The sequence below is a fragment of the Martes martes genome, assembly GCF_963455335.1.
Source record: "Martes martes genome assembly, chromosome: 16".
Lineage (NCBI taxonomy): Eukaryota > Metazoa > Chordata > Mammalia > Carnivora > Mustelidae > Martes > Martes martes.
The window spans coordinates 19085120-19102993 of NC_137904.1; the positions used below are offsets into that span (position 1 = coordinate 19085120).

The following is a 17874-nucleotide window of genomic DNA, read 5'->3' on the forward strand; positions in this document are numbered from 1 at the left end:
AAGCAAAGGACAAGGGCCCAGATTCCAACAAAGTACCTAGAAGAGGTCAGCTCAGGGCTTGGACCCTGCAGACACACTCTCTGGGAAACCCTCTTGCCCATCCTTCCTTCTAGAAAAGAAATCTGGGAAAGATTACTCTTGAGGATCATTGTCTCCTCAGGGCGCAGCTGTAGGAGTATGTAATGAGTCTCAACAATTACTCTGACTATGGCCAGAATGAAGACCTGAGGGAGACATGTTTAAAGAGATCTTATAACCCGGCAAATAGCTCCTAATTTTCTCTATTCTATGACCACCTTGCTTCCCGAGGAGGAAGCTAGAGTCCTCATCTTCCTGCCCCACCTAGAACAGTCACCCTTTCCGCTCCATGATTAGGAAACTCAGGGCTCTTCTTTCCAAACCATCCCAGTCTTAGCTCCTTCACCTCGGGTCCAGAGGATCAGAGACCTCCTCTCCAGGCCTACTCATGGCCCTTTCTGCAGCATGCCTGCCCCCCAGGGGTACTGTCAACAAGTACTACAGCAGCCGGCTGTGAACTTCCCATTCATGGAAGAGGAGGGAAGGCCACAGCACCAAAACTCTTTTTGACAGCATCTGAGCTGACTCCTCAGTAGGAGCTGTGAATGTTGGAGAAGCTGAGTCTTTATACAGTGACAAATCAAGGACAGATAGCCAGCAACTGTACTACCTGCATTATTTCCTTTGACCCTTCACAAAACCTCCAAAAGGTAAGTAGAATTATTTTTGTCATTTTTTTAGACAAAAATAATGAACTGAGTTGCCTAAAGTCACAAAGAGATGTAGTAGCTACATTAGAACTCAAGCCTCGGCTCCAGAACCCAAGTTCTCAAGAACAGCATCAGCTATGGCTTACAACACTTGTTCTGAATTTTCTTCTTGTTTCTCATACCTAGGTATTCCCATTTCTCTCCTTTAGGTTTAGCTACATGCATTTTTTTTTTAAGTTTTAAAGATTATCTAGAATTTCTGTGTTTTAATTGGAGGGACTTGTCAACATTAGCTTAATCCTCCATGTTGCCAAAAGCCCCACCTCTGAAACATTACAGACCACGTGAACTATTCATAGTCTCTTAGCACTTTAACTTTATTGAGCCCTCCAAACCCGCTAGGGAAAGTCATTTCAAAAGAGAAAAACAAGTTTCTTTTGTTATAGAGATTTTTTTAAGTATATCATATTTAGAGAAAATATAATGAGAACTGCATCTCTGTGCCCAATATATAATTCACAGTTACTACAGGAGACATTGAGAATTAGCGCTTGAATTAAATATAGATTGAATTAATTATTGAGTATGCAGTATTCAGTACTTACTATTGAGTATTGAGTATTCAGTATTGCTCCTTAGAAAAATTAATGAATTACTTGGGATATCCTGAACTACAATAACAAATAAATCACAAAATGTATAACGACTTAAACAGAATAAAGTCTATTTCTGTCCTATGTAATAGTCCCTGTGGGTATCCTTGGTGATGCATGGCTCCACTGGATATGGAGAACTAGGGACACAGGCTCATTCTCCCATGGGACTCCACCAACCCATTCAGCCTCCTGGCCATTTCCATCTAGTTGAAGGAAGCCCAGAACAGGAACACATGGGTTAGGATGGACCAGCCAAAACTCAGGCACATGAACACACATCAGTGCAAGGGAGGCTGGGAAATGTAATTTAATTGTGTGTCCAGGAAGAAGAGAACAACAGGGATTTGGATGACAGCTAGCAGTCTCTGTCATCACTAGTATGCTGCAGAATGCAAGTGAGTCAGAGAGGAGAGAATCTGTTCATAAGCAGTTATGGGAGCATTATAATATTTCAAGCAGGAAATGATGGAGTTCCAAAACCATAGGTAGAAAAGTTGAGTTATGTAAGCATTATTTCAAATGAACAATCAAGATCAGATGTAAAAGTGAGGGATACACTGGGTGAGTGTGCTTCTGAACCTCCCACATGTGAGGAGCCCAAAATAGAAACCTTGATTTAACCCAAGAAATACTGAGTACATACTCGATATTTACTGTCTGTACATATTTCTCGATATGTACTAGATATGTACTGTCTGTACATATTACTGACTGTCCACAACAGTCTCTCTGGGGTTATTAAAATAAACAAAGTATGGTTTTCATTTTCAAATAAGCTTGCAAACACTTAGGTTGGAGTGTAGAGTATCGTGTATGGACAGACATGTTGGCAAGTAGAAATATGGGATGCATGTAGAAATGCATATAGAAATACGGGAAAGGGAGCTCAAGCCCACAGATATAGACCTGAGAGTTTATTAAGCACTAAGTGAAATCACCAGGGAGTTGGATGACTCAACAAAAGAAATAATAAAGAAAGAGAAGAAAAACCTCTGTGATTATCAATATTAAAGAGTTCTCCAAAGAGGTACACCCTATCAAAAGAGGTGGTGAAATTCTTAGAATGAGACATTTGGGGAGGAAATTCCCTAGGCTTGTTATTACTAGGACATAAATCCAGTGATCCTAGTGTCTTACAATCATCCAATGTCACTGTAGACACCTGATATTTCCTGGGCCTGGGATCACTATTAGTTTGGTCATTGGGACAATTCCCAAGTTCATGGTTTGTCCTTGTAATAACATATCCTTTGCACTGGCGTATTTTGTCAAAGATTCCAAAATGCTACCCTTTCCTTGTCGAGTGTAATAAAATTGGCATCGTGACTTTTGGTTTTTCCATTATGTTGTAAAGTCCCTGAGAGCAAAGACTATGTCTAACATGTTGAATAAGTGGACTAAAAATTGTACTTTGCACATATTTTTTCCATAAGCCTAGCAAAGTATCTAGCACATACAATATAAAAAACACTGCTTAATTGATTAAATCCTAGGTGTTTGAGGGATGGTTCTGGGATGGAGGAGGGTGGGCATCTTTGATTCACAGATTGCTCACTTCTTAGACATGAGTGTCAAGGGCTAATTGTTGATCAGTCCCACTGATGAGCAAGGATAATTGCCCAAAATGTTGGCTATCTCTGGATTCAGTAAATGCTTCATAGAGATTGCTGGTCACTTGAACCAAAACCGATGGATAAGGAAGATCATCACAGTAACTTCGCTAATATTTCTGGATTCCTGTCCCCTTTCTTAACAAAGGAGCCATGAGAGAAGACAACCAATCCTCTACCTTGGAATTCATCCTCCTGGGAGTTACGGGTCAGCAGGACCAGGAAGACTTCTTCTTCATCCTCTTCCTGTTCATTTATCCCATCACATTGATTGGAAACCTGCTCATCATCTTGGCCATTCGCTCTGACATTCGCCTTCACAACCCCATGTATTTTTTCCTTGCCAATCTCTCCTTGGTTGACATCTTCTTCTCCTCTGTAACCATCCCTAAAATGCTAGCCAACCATGTCTTAGGCAGCAAAGCCATCTCCTTTGGAGGATGCCTAACACAGTTGTATTTTATGATTGCCTTGGGTAACACAGATAGCTACATCCTGGCCGCAATGGCATATGATCGTGCTGTGGCCATCAGCCGCCCACTTCATTACACAACAATTATGAGCCCACGGGCTTGTGTCCTCCTAGTTGTTGGGTCTTGGGTGGTTGGAAATGCCAATGCCCTCCCCCACACTCTGCTCACAGCTGGTCTGTCTTTCTGTGGCAACAAGGAAGTAGCCAACTTCTACTGTGACATTACCCCTCTGCTTAAGCTATCCTGTTCTGACATCCACTTTAATGTGCGGATGATGTACCTAGGGGCTGGAGTCTTCTCCATGCCATTACTATGCATCATCATCTCCTATATTCATGTCTTTTCCACAGTTTTACAGGTTCCATCCACCAAGGGTGTGCTCAAGGCCTTCTCTACCTGTGGTTCCCACCTCACAGTTGTTTCTCTGTATTATGGGACAGTCATGGGCATGTATTTCCGCCCTCTAACTAGTTACAGCCTCAAGGATGCAATCATAACTGTGATGTACATGGCAGTGACCCCGATGTTAAATCCTTTCATTTATAGTCTGAGAAACCGAGACATGAAGGCTGCCTTGGGGATACTATTCAGTAAGAGAATCTCCTCATAACCAATGTGATATTGGAGAATATAGTCACTAATTAAGTGCACTTGGAAATCTAGCCCTAATATTCATCTCCTCCACGAAGCTGCCTTTAATCTTTTCAGCTACAAAGTCCTCTTCTCTGAAATCTAGAAACAGTTTATAATATATCTCATTTAATTTATCACCTTGTACAGATTATTATCCTTTCAGCAGCACAGAAATATTGGGTTCATGTCCCAGATAAGCTACTCAAATCAGAGTGAAGTTGAAAAGGTCTGAGTTTCTGCTTCTACATCAACATATTGGGAATAATAATATCTGCCCAGCATGGCCACAGGATGTGAGGATCACAATAGCCCATGATTTAAAGGCTATAAATCACTATTCAAATGTCTGATTATTACTATTACGTTAATTACCCCTACTATGCTTACAAGCCTCTGAAGGTAAAAACTGTCTTAAGACTTCACTGTACCTCTCATGGTCTTGGTCATATAAAGTATATCCATGATTCTTGTTGGAAAATAGGATGAACAAATGAAAATATCACTCTGAACTGTAATTTCATAATGATAGACATAATCAGACTAGATTTTCTATACCCATCCAGTAAAATCTTTAAAGGAAATTACCTAGGCAGAGATTTTTGTTCTTACTGTATCATTGCTTAAAGTAGACTGTTTCTGAAGAGTATAAGATTCTGCCTATAATCTTAACAAAATGACACTCATTAATTGAGTTACTGCATTCTAAAGTAAAAAATATTCTGACTTACTTAATTACATCATGAAACAAAATTACAGTGACAAAAAATTGGGGTGCCAAATAAATGCAGAAGAAAAGAGCAGTATTGAAAATGATGTGACCTCATTTCTCCAGCCCAGGGAAGATGAGACTTTGATTCTGAATAATCAGCCCTGACTTTTAAGTGATAGTTCCTAAACAGAAATTGTTAATCCAGCGGATCACTATCCACCAAGGAACCCCAAAACCTATGATTTGATTCAATTCATGAGGAAATTATAAAACTTTCTCAAAATGTTAATAATATATAACTGATTGTCTCTAAGTATCATATTTCCAAACAGGGTAACATTAGGAAGAATGGAGTTGAGTGTATCTTAGAACAGTATACAAGCTGTTTTGTTATCTACTATTCTTAACTGCCAGTGAAAATATAAAATTATTTTTTTCTGTAGATAATTCACATTGTCATCTAGTTGCTCATGTTGGAAGAATTTGGATGTTGGAAGGTGACATCATTCACCATTTAATGCTTTCTGGGTCTCTAGATCACCGAGGATGAGAACTATCCCAATTATCTTCTTTTCAACCAAAAAGGATTTGATTACATGTGTGTATGAATCTGTGTGAATGATTGGCCAAAACGGAGGAAATAGAGGTATTTCATGTAGGGAATTTTCAAGGTTGGCCAATAAAAATGTTCTATAAATGTTATTGCCTGTCTCTCCCCCATGAGATTATGAAGATTTGGGGTCTGTTTTGTTCACTGTTGTGTATTCAGTACTGAGACAGTGCTGACATATAGTAAGTATTTAATAAATTTGTATGAAACGAATATTTGAATCCCACAATAGTATGTTTATTATATGACAATAGTATGACAAATGCAACAAGATTAATTTTGTTGTGGGTAAGCTTAAGAAGGCCAAATGGTATGAGATGTTTCAAATATTTCCCATAGTGAAATATTAAGTGCCAAGGAAGAGTGTATGAAAGAAGACCTGACAGTGTTCTTAGGAGAACTCCATACCACATAGCTGCTCTATATCAGTCTCACATTATTCTTCTGTTTAATTTAGGGAAGGGAAGTTAACCTCCTCTACTGTATCCTGCAGTAATCATAAGAATCTATGTGTATATATACAAGGCAAAAAAAAATCACTGTACCTGTATGTCAAGTCATTGTCTCACCCATTTCCCTTTGACTCTGTCCTGGAATAATTTAAACACTATAATTTAAATTATTTTACATGCCAATGCCCAGGGATTGACTAAGTCTGGAAAAGGCTGCAGTATACAGCTGGTATGTCAGTTTAGGTCAGTTCAGGCCCATTTAGAAAACATAAATCACATCTGGTATTTTGATACCAAGAAGATTTAATACAGGAAGTAGAAACACAAGACACAGCAGATGCTGGCAAGGATGCAGAGAAAAAGGAATCCTCTTGCACTTTTGGTGGGAAAGCAAACTGGTGCCCTCTGGAAAACTGTATGGAGATTCCTCAAAAAGTTAAAAATAAAACTACCCTACAGTCCAGCAATTGCTCTACTAGGTATTTTTCCAAAGGATACAAAAGTACTGATTTGAAGGGGTACATGCACCCCAATGTTTATAGTAGCATTATTACCATTAGCCAAACCATGAAAGGAGTGCAAGTGTCCATTAACTGATAAATGGATAAAGAAGGTGTCAAATATACACACACACACACACACACACACACACACACACACATATTCAGCCATCAAACAGAATGTAATCTTGCCATTTACAATGAGGTGGATGGAAGTAATAGAGGCTATTGTGCTAAGTGAAATAAGTCAGTAAGAGAAAGACAAATACCATATGATTTCACACATATGTGAATTTAAGAAATAAAACAGATGAACATGGAGAAGGGAAGGAAAAATAAAATAAGATTTAAAAAAGAGGGGAGAAAAACCATAAGAGACTTAACTACAGCGAACAAACCAGGGGTTTCTGCAGGGGAGGTGCGTGGGAGGATAGGCTAAATTGGTGACGGGCATTAAGGAGGGCACTTGTGATGAGCATTGGGTGTTATATGTAAGTGATGAATCACTAAGTTCTACTCTTGAAACCAATACTACACTATATGTTAACTAAGTTGATCTTAAATAAAACTTGGAGGGGCGCCTGGGTGGCTCAGTGGGTTAAAGCCTCTGCCTTCGGCTCAGGTCATGATCTCAGGGTCCTGGGATCGAGTCCCACATCGGGCTCTCTGCTCAGCGGGTAGCCTGCTCCCCCCCGCCCCCGCCACTGCCTCTCTGCCTACTTGTGATCTCTGTCTGTCAAATAAATAAAATCTTTTAAAAATAATAATTAATAAATAAATAAATAAAGGGAAGTAGATACATAGGTTTGTCCTGAAAAAGACCATAGGAGAAAGAGATGGATGTGAAAGTCCAGAGACTATTAACTGCAAGAAGAAGTCATTTACTCCCCCTAGGTACAAAAGGGAAAGGTGGAAACTGGAAACTGGAAGCTCAGAAGAGGGATGATCACATGTCTGATGCTCATGTCTCTGAGTGGAGCTGTCAAAATAGATGCCACTTGGTCTTCACCTGCTGAGATGACCCAAAACTTCACTCCTGAGGGATCTCAGTCCACAATAATACTGCCTTTATTGTTGTTGTTGTTGTTCAGTTGCTGTAGTTCCTGTTAATCTCTATTATTGAACATGGAAATACAAAAGTCACCTCAGAGGGGCACCTGGGTGGCACAGTCAGCTAAGCCACTGCTTTTGCCTCAGGTCATGATCCCAGGGTTCTGGGATCAAGCCCCACATTGTGCTCCTTGCTCAGGGGAGAGCCTGCTTCTCCCTCTCCCTCTGCTACTCCCCTTGCTTGTTCACTCTCCCCCCGCCGTCAAATAAATAAAATCTTTTTAAAAAATTTCACCTCATGCATAGTTCTAGACATGGTCCTCCTTGCCCCTCATTGTGTGAAGGCAACAACATGTCCTTGGTAATTGAGTTATCTCTCTAGCCAGTAGAGGAATTCCTTTTTCTGAATGTCCTGCAGAGACATGCTACAATTTTACCGAATCTAAGCAATATAATAGTAATATTTAAAAATGTAAATCCCCAAAGATTGTTATTGATACTCCTTTTTAAGGCTATAAATAGCTAAACCAACAAAAAAACAAACTTTCTGTGAATAGATATATATGCAATAACAGTGTATTATAAACAAAAGAAAGGCAAAGATGAGCACAGGATTCAGTATGAGAGGAAATTCAAGAGGGGAGAGTCAGGAGAACGCACCTGGGTATACCATGTAGTTAGATACAAGTTATTACTAAAGACCTAACTTTCAAGTTGCATGGTGGATCTAGGGGTATTTATGGTATTATGTAGATAGATAGATGATTGACTGATTGATAATAAAAGCTCTGCATGAGGCAATAATGAGGGTTTGTGTTGAACTAAAATTGGGTAGACCAAGAACAGTATGGGAGCATAGGATTGGTGAGACCAGGAGTTTAATTATACAGCTCAGAGAAATCTGAAGAAATAATGAAGATAGAGAAAGAGGATCCACAGTTGACTCTTGAACAAACATGGTTTTGAACTGCACAGGTCCACTTATGCATAAAATTTTTACAGAACAGTACTATAAATGTATTTTCTCTTCCTTATGATTCTCTTAATAAACATTTTATATTCTCTAGCTTATTGTAAGAATACAGTATATAATACAACATACAAAATATGTGTTAATAGACTTTTTGTGTTATCAGTAAGGCTTCCAATCAACAGCAGGCTATTAGTAGCTAAGATTTGGGGGAATCAAAAGCTACTAGCAGTTTGTTTGTTTGTTTGTTTGTTTACTGTGTAAGGGGTTGGTGTCTCTAACCCCCAGTTGTTCAAGGGTCAACTGTGAATTCAAAGGTAATGGAAATAGAAACAATAGAATACAATAATTATTATGAAAGTAGTAAGTAAGGAGATATCTTTAAGAGCTTAAGGTTTCACTAAAAATTCAATGATGCATTTAATGAAAATTGTAAGCAAGAAAGTCATTTAAGAAAAATTAATTCCATGTTTTCAAGAGTTCTTATGGGACATTTTCATGGAGGTATTCAATAAAATAGTAAAATGAAAGATATGAAATTTAGGAGTAAAATTAATAGCACATGGACCATAATGTAGTGATAAGTAAAGTTATGGAACTAGATAAAATCATCTAGGAGTATAAGATTCAAACCTGAGAGTCTTGTAGAGCAACAAAATTTCAAGAAAAGGAACCATGATGCAGAATGAGGATTCTAGTGGGGGAAGTAAGACACTTGTACATTCTGGAATTGATGTCAAGCTACATATCTGTCTCCTTTTTGTAACAGCTAAAGCACATAGCAGTGTATTGTCACAGTAATGTTGAGTAGGCACTCAACTCAAAACAACGAAACAATACCCAACAGAAGGAAAAGAATGATATATAAGTGCTACAAAAGAAATTTAAAACATGCCATGCAGGCTTAGAAAAAGTAAATAACTTCATTAAATATCAAATATACATTTGTTTGCAGTTGTATGTATTTACCGTAATATATATATTATTGTGTCTTTTAATTTTCCTTTTTTTAGGATTTTATTTATTTATTTAAGGGAGAGAGAGAGTGTGTGTGTGAGCATGAGCCAGGTGGGGGGAGGGGCAGAAGGAGAGAGAGAAGAAGACTCCCCGCTGAACAGGGAGCGTGATGTGGGGCTTGACCCCAGTACCCCAGGATCATGACCTGAGCCAAAGGCAGACACTTAATAGACTGAGACATCCAGGCCCCCCTGTGTCTTTTAATTTTCAAAGTAGCCCTGTGGCATAGAAGAAATTAGCCTTCCTTTACAGATAAGAAAGTCTTATCTCCAAAAGGTAAAATGACTTATTCAATGTCTTTTAATTAGTAAGATGCAGGTCTAGTAAGATGGAATTTGAGCCCAATTTCCTCATGAGGAATGCTCTTCCCTCAATTCCACCACTGACCCACTGAAAAGATACAAAATTCTAAGGGATATCTAAGTATATCAGGATGCATGCACTAGCAGAGCCATGGCTAACACTTTGACAAGCAGAGTGAACTCTCAGCCCTTAATAGAGCGTGAGTTATAGTTCAGAGATGGGAAACATGAGCTCATAGAAGTTAGCAAATTTTGATACAAATGAGAGAAATTATCCTTCTCTGTTTCTGTCTTCAATCTGTCAGTCCAAATTTATCCAGTGCAGACTGAAGTAGATGCTGAAGAATTCCACAAATAGCTTGATAGTGTTCAAAAAAAGGGTCCAAAATGGTATCAGAATTCCCAAACTGATGCTTAATATATAATCTAATTGCAGTTTCAACTTCCCTAGAAATGTAGTATTAATTGGTCAGTCAGAAATTTTTCAATCTGCCCTAATGAGATCTCCACATGGGCCCTCAGCATCTCCCAAAGAAGGAGGAGGTCATCTATACGATAAGACCCCTTGCTTTTCCCCCAAGCAAACAACCCCTTCTAGAGCAATCTTTTTTTTTTTTTTTTTGCTAGTAACTTTCTTGATCTGCACCCCCTCACCATGAAAACCTTCCATTTTGTAAAACTCCTTGTAGTGCCTCTCTCTTGCTACTTGGGGGGCTGCCTGATTCATGAGTCATTTAATAAAACCAATTATATCTTCAAATTTACTTGGTTGAATTTTGTTATTTAACACTAGTAACATAAATCACAGCTATCATATTCCATTCCTCCTCTTGTTTTCCAGGAAGTCATGGGAAAATTTAAAATATGTGGCATTGGGCCATGGGTTTAGGCAAAAATCAAAGCAGGAAAAGTATTCCTTTTCTAAAATTACACCTCTTTATTTCTGAAGAAAGGAATAATATAAGAACCATGTGTCCTCTGAGGACAATTGCTCACTGTCTAGAGTTAATGAGAAGCACTGGGGCTGTAATCTCTGATGGTTGCAGCAAGCCTTGAAAAATGTCCATGTGTTGCTGGTGAATAAAATGTTAGGATCCTACCCAGACCACAGAGGTGTGATGGCAGGTCCTTAATGCCTTAGCGTCTCCCAGACCAGCCTACGACAGAGACACAACATTGGATTCTCAGTCCTTTTGGGTTTTGGTATTTCACAGAATTAATTATCTTTAATTTAATGGATCTTGAGATTGGTCCTGCCTATAGCTAAGAATAGCAGAAACTTACTTCCAAAGATGCTGATGAAATTACTAGAACACATTTCTCATGGGTCCTATGAACAAGTAAAAGGGGCAGACATTAGCAAAATTCTGAAGTAAATAGGAAAGGGGTGTTTCATGGTGGTTATCAAGCTCCATGTGGTAGTCCTTGAATGCTGCATCCCACTGTGACATGTGTTGGCATGGTCATAATCAACCTGGAAATCTTGTACCTTTTTCACAGAATGGACCAAAATTAAAAGCTCTCTAATAAAGTGAGACAAAAGGGAGAAATTTGAGCAGACGCAGTAATGGCAAGAATCATTCAACACATCCACAACATGAAGCAAATTTCCTTTTGGTGCCTCTAAAAGATGCTTCTGTCCCCTTCCTCTGACCATCCAGAGTGGGAGAGAGGTATGTGAAGCAGAGGAAAGCCTGCCAGTAACACCCTTAGTGACTGGCAAGAACAACCAGGTAAGAGCTAGAGAGGAAGATACATGACTCCGTTCTGCTTCTTTTCTCCCCCTTTCTCCTGTGTCCATCCCACACTGTAGTCATCTGGTTGCCCATCTCTCACAAACAGCTATGTGACAACAATGATGATACTGCACTGCTTTAGAGCAGAGACCCAGGTCCTTGAACTCTTATAGACAGTGAGAGTCATTGTGCTTTAAGAAGAACAGAGCACAGGAATCAGCAGTGACTTCTCTCCAAATAATTCCATGATGATCCTTTTCACTCAACCTCTAGCCTTAGAAGGACACACAAATACACACACACACCACGCACATGTACAAACACACAACATACACAATCATGCCCACACACCACATTAAGGCATTAAAAGGATATGGCTCCTGCTAAAGAAATTTATCTGCTATTTACAGAATCTTCAGTAAAGAGAGGCTACAGTATACTGCATTGTCTTTCACTTTATACATTTTATGAGCCCTTGGTTTGGTTTTGGAGAATGGTTTCCTCAATTAATTTATTCTTCAATAAGTACTACTTTCACGTAGTTCAAACTTCAAAATGATGTAAAAGATATGTATGAAAATCTCTCTCCCTCTCCTGTGTCTCATGCACCCAATTCCCATACCTCTAACAAGTAATCACTTGTTAGATTATTAGATTATTGGTTTCCTGTTTATTCTTCCAGAGATTTTTAATAAACATACAAAATATTATTTGGGGAGCTGGGAATAAATTGTTATATATAGAACTAATGTAGGAATAGGATTTGGAAATATTCCTGATCATTCAGTCCCCAACTACCACATTATTCCTTGTTTCTAACATTGTAACTTTTACTTTTTTCCTCCCTGGATGTTCCTTTCCTCACCTGTGGGGAACAGGGCTTCTCTAAATTTCATTTCTGTTTTCAAATGTGAACCTGAGTTCAGAGGGCTTCCAAGTTAAGTTCACTAAAAATTATAATCAATCAACCACAAAAAATGTATGTTAAAAAAGCATGCAGCCATATAGAATATGAGAACAAATCTGTTTTGAGTCTCAGGAGTTATATTTTATAGCAAGCCTGGGGAAATCCCCAATGTGAAAAGACAATGCTCTGAATGAGTTTTATGTTTGGATGAAGTGCTGAGTATTTTTACAAGAGATGGCCTCAAAGTTGGAAGCAAACATGGAAAGAAAGGACAGCACATGGTCTCTGGTCTGTGACTTAGAGAGCTAAGAGGAAAGCTAGTGGGGGAGTTAGGGTTTCTGTCTGCTGAGCCAGAAATAGTCAAGAGACAAGACTGACAAGAATGAAGATGCTGAGACCCTTTTGATCTGCCTTGAGCCAATAAGCCACCTCTGTCCTGATGGAGGGAGTGGGGAGGGTTAGCTCCAGGCAGTGGAAAAAGCAACAGCTCTGGAGGTCAAGGAGCCACAGAAGTAACTGTGGTTAGAAAGGGCTGAGGGAATGTCAACCAATGCAGCTGTGTACAAACATGCAGCTAGTCCCACTACTCCCCCATTACACAGAGAGCTCTAAGGGTTTGGAGATTATAGAATCTAGTATTGTGGCGACTCCTAGAAGAGAGTGGGGGAAACACCACCTATTGTGATCATGTTTCAGCCAATGACACACGGCAGGTGACCTTGCAGGTATCACCTGCTAACAGACAAATTGTGGTGACTTAAGGACACCAGGAGTGGGGTGGAAGGAATAGGTCTTGCAATTAAACACTGAGGCTAGGTCCAGGTTTTACACTTGCTGGATGTGACTTAAGAGTTAGTGGTTACTTACTCATTTTTCTATAGGGGTAAGTTGTCTTTTACCAATTCATTAAAATTATTGATTACTCTTTTAAGAATATTCATTCTTTCTATAATATATGTTAAAAATAGCCCCCCACTTTTTTTGCTTGTCTTTTCACTTTGTGTGTGATCTTTTTCTTTAAAAGGATAATTTTAAAATTTAATCTGATTAAACGAATTCTCGTTTCCTTTTCTTTTCAATGCTTCCATTGTTTTTTACTTAGGCCATCCTTGTTCCAAGATCAAATAACTATTACGTGGTATTTTTTTCTGGTTGCTTTATAGTTGTGTATATATATATACTTTAACCACCTGAAATGTATTCAGTAAACACTGTGAGGACCAATGTAGGAATAGGAGATGAGAATGTTCCTGATCATTCAGTCTAAATTCACTTTCCCCATAGAGTCAACCAGCTTGTCCCAATACCATCTGTTCAATCTCCTTTTCCTTTCCTACCACTTGGCACTACCATCTTTAGCAGAGTTTACTTATGTTTACTGTGCTGTTTCTGTGCTTTCTATTTTTTCCTTTGATACATTTTTTAATAAGGAGGGGGAGCAGTGTACAACATGCCATGCAGTATCTACATACAAGAGAAAGATAGTTTGGTGAGAAATATGTATGATCAGGGAGAGAATAAGATACCACTATTGCCTGATGAACAGTAATTCCAGTGGGTGCAGCTAGGGCTGACAAATGCATAGGACATGCTTAAGTTTGGAGGGGAAAAGGAGCAAGGTGGAAAACATTCTGTGAATTAATTCCTCAGATGAAAGAGTGTTCCATTCCCAGAATTTTATGTGTATATTTGTTTTGTTTGACATCTTTGTGTCTCTGTCACCATAATGTTTTCTGCAAACTCCTATGGTCAGGACATTATGAACTCAAAGCTATGTGTAACTACTAATCAAAAGGTGCAGGTTGTTCCCTCTGCCTGATATTACTTCTATCCAATCTCCCTTTCAATTCTTTCTATTCTTTGAGGTTTATTTATTAACATGGCAGATACTTGCTGAGCACCTATGTTATATCAGGCTCAGGTCTAATGCTAGATTTCAAAAATGAACAAGATAGACATTTTCTTATGCTGCTCTCAAAGATACAGTAGAATGGAGGACACAGACAAGTAAATAGGTGGTCACAATCCTGAGAGACACATGCTGTAATGGGAGACATGCAGGACCAGAAGGGGCATGAACCTGAGTTAGTTATAAAGAGGGTAATTCAGGGAAGACTTCCTCAAAGAAATGACATCTAAGCTGAGACATGAGGGAAGACTATTCTAGCACAAGAAAATAAGATGGAAAAAAGCCCAAAGGTGAAAAAGTAACTAGATCTTCTAAATAATTGAAAGTATAACTGTTCTTAGGGTATAGAATGGAGAAGGAATTCATGAGTCAATGGAGACATCTATAATAAATGCCAGTATGATCAAGGGTCTTCAGGCCATATAAAGAAGTTTAGGGCTTATCCTGAGAGTAATGAAAACCCCGAAGAATTTTTCAGGTGGAGTGACAAAATCAGATATGATTTGTAGAAAGCCCACTCACTCTGTGGTGAGGAGACCAGATGACAGATGGGTATGCCTACAGGCAAGAGAATGACTGCCTTAATCTAAGTGATAAATGAGTATCCTGAACAAAGGTAGTGACAGTTGGGACCAAAGACTGTGGATACATTTTTTTAAATGGGTAAATTTTCCACCAGGATTTGGTAGTATTTGGATACAGATGAGGAGGAAGAAAAATTGGTCTATAATGGCATCCAGGTTTCTCATCAGTCCAGCTGTATAGATAGTGGTGATATGATTTCAGCATTAGATATGCTTTTCACCAATTCCAAACCTTTTTTCCAATAGCCATGCTTTTCAAAATGTTGGGAAAATATGCTAAAGATGTATTTGACCTGTGAAGTCTTTGGATGGGTTAATGTCACAATGTCCACATGAGTACCACAGGAGTTATGCAAACAAACAACTCCAACGTAGCTTTAAAGTACATGCATTGAATTAATGCTTATATAATATTTTTTTTAAAAAAAGAAACCTCTTGGGGTGCCTGGGTGGCTCAGTGGGTTAAAGTCTCCACCTTTGATTCAGGTCATGATCCCAGGGTCCTGGGATCGAGCCCGGCATAGGGCTCTCTGCTCAGCAGGGAGCCTGCTTCCCTTCCTCTCTCTCTGCCTGCCTCTCTGTCTACTTGTAATCTCTGTCTGTCAAATAAACAAATAAAATCTTAAAAAAAAAAAAGAAAGAAAGAAAAAAACCTCTTTCCCATTGCAAACAAGTCTTTGGTTTCCCATGGCAGAAAGCACAGGCATTTGCAAATACTCAATTGAACTATATGAAACTGCCATTTTTGTAGGTCCTAAGCAGTGAAATATTGGCTATTTCATATGATTCCATCTCACACTAGAAGATTAACATTGGAATATTGCATAATTTTCAGAGTTCACAAACCAAGGCTTACCAATTTCATTCTATTAACCCAACTTTCTGTTTACAGGCAAATGGCATGGGAAAACCTGACCAGCATCTCAGAATTTTACCTCCTGGGGCTTTCTGAGCAGCCAGAACAACAGGAAGTCCTCTTTGGGCTGTTTCTGTCCATGTACCTGGTCACAGTGGCAGGCAACCTCCTCATCATTCTGGCCATCATTGCTGATGCTCACCTCCACACGCCCATGTACTTCTTCCTGGCCAACCTCTCTCTTGCTGATGCCTGCTTCATGTCAACCACAGTCCCCAAGATGCTGGCAAACATATGGATCCAGAATCAGGTCATTTCATATGCAGGGTGTCTATCACAACTGTATTTTTTCATGTTGTTTGTGATGCTGGAGGCATTTCTCTTGGCTGTCATGGCCTATGACCGCTATGTGGCCATATGTCACCCACTTCATTACATCAAGGTCATGAGCCCTGGGCTCTGTGTCCTTCTAGTTTCTGCATCCTGGATCATGAATGCCCTCCACTCTCTCCTACACACACTCTTGATGAACAGCCTGTCCTTTTGTGCAGACCATAATATCCCACACTTCTTCTGTGACATCAACCCACTTCTGAGTCTGTCCTGCACAGATCCCTTCATTAACGAGCTGGTAATTTTCACCATTGGGGGTCTTGCAGGCCTGGTTTGTGTGCTTTGCCTGATTATCTCTTACACACATATTTTCTCGACAATCCTGAAGATCCCCTCAACTCAGGGGAAGCAGAAAGCCTTTTCCACTTGTAGCTCTCATCTCTCTGTAGTTTCTCTATTCTTTGGGACTTCCTTTTGTGTTTATTTCAGTCCTCCCTCAACCCGCTCAGCACAGAAGGGCACAGTTGCATCAGTCATGTACACAGTGGTAACCCCAGTGCTGAATCCTTTTATCTATAGTTTGAGGAACAGAGACATCAAGTCTTCCTTAAGAAAGCTAATTTGGGTTAAAAAAAATCCACTCCCCTTTGTGATAGTGACTTCATATCCAATATGGGGGTCTCCACTTAATTGTATTCACCATAATTAAGCAGTAAAAAATGAGAGAAGGATAAAAAGTGGAGACCTCACTTCCAGGATCTGTAATATGAACTTGAAATATTCACGCCTAAGCTATAGGACTATATCAAAATGTACCCATCATCAGGCCAATATCATTAGCTTAATTTCTTCCAGTCATAATGTTCTAAAATCACAGTCATTCAGATTTACAATATAATAAAGGATATACCTGAATACTTTCAAAACGATATGGAACAGCTCATGACCAAAATAAGGGAATATCTGGTTGTGCTATTGTATGTGGCCAAGAATAAACTCCAGGGAAAGATCAATTTCCCCACCGTGTTATGACACTGGTGACTTGGATCCCTACCAATAGTGTTTTTGACACTGGGAATCCCCATATCTATGAAGTCCCCATGTTGAGAGAATAGAAACTGGGACTGGGAAGGAAGTGTTTGCTTGAGATGGAGTCCTTAGGTAGACCTGATATAACATTTTACCAGGCTACAAGACCTCCATCCCTTTTAACATCTTAATTTTCACAAGAAATTTTAATTTTTATCTTTGGGGATAGTTTTTCCAAGTCAATTTCATCTTTGCAACACCAATTCTTACAATTTGGCATAACGCCTGGCACCATTAATATGTGCTGAGCCCCACTGGCATGGTTGCCTTCATACAGTTAGGTGCCAGGAAAGAATGATACAATGGACAGTTCATAGTCTCTTAGCTAAATGATTGAAAGCCCCACTGAAATGTTCCTTGGTCCCCAATCTCTCCCCACTCCATCCATTCTGCATACCACAATCAGATTAATCTTAATTGAATATGATTACCACCCTATTAGAAATATCCAGTGACCTTACACTGCCTACAGAATAAAGTTCAAGTTTATTTATTATAGCATTGAGGAACAGTATCATCAGCTCATAACATATATGGTTCACAGCTCACACTGTTCTGCATTGCTCCCAAGATCAACTCGGGCCAATATTTTCATAACATACTGATTATTGTTGAAGTTTTCCAAAAAGGACTTGGAAAGCTAGGTCGGTAAAATGTTTTGGCAAGTATATGTACAATACGGTACACCATAACTAATTATATTCCATAAGAAAATAAACAGCTACTCTGGGGTGTTATTTTTTATTCTTG

At 39.2% G+C, this 17874-nt stretch overlaps 2 protein-coding genes across 2 annotated transcripts; both read left to right on the forward strand.

The window, feature by feature from the left end:
• Nucleotides 1-3147: 3147 nt before the first annotated feature.
• On the forward strand, nt 3148-4077 carry LOC308356842 (olfactory receptor 1A1; the record flags this gene model as incomplete). Its single annotated transcript, XM_080826141.1, has 1 exon — nt 3148-4077. The coding sequence occupies one exon, from the start codon at nt 3148-3150 to the stop codon at nt 4075-4077; it is 930 nt and encodes a 309-aa protein (XP_080682267.1).
• An 11551-nt stretch (nt 4078-15628) lies between these two features.
• Nucleotides 15629-16744, forward strand: LOC308357141 (olfactory receptor 1G1-like; the record flags this gene model as incomplete). The annotated part of the gene is made up of 1 exon (XM_080826618.1): nt 15629-16744. The coding sequence occupies one exon, from the start codon at nt 15629-15631 to the stop codon at nt 16742-16744; it is 1116 nt and encodes a 371-aa protein (XP_080682744.1).
• Nucleotides 16745-17874: the final 1130 nt, after the last annotated feature.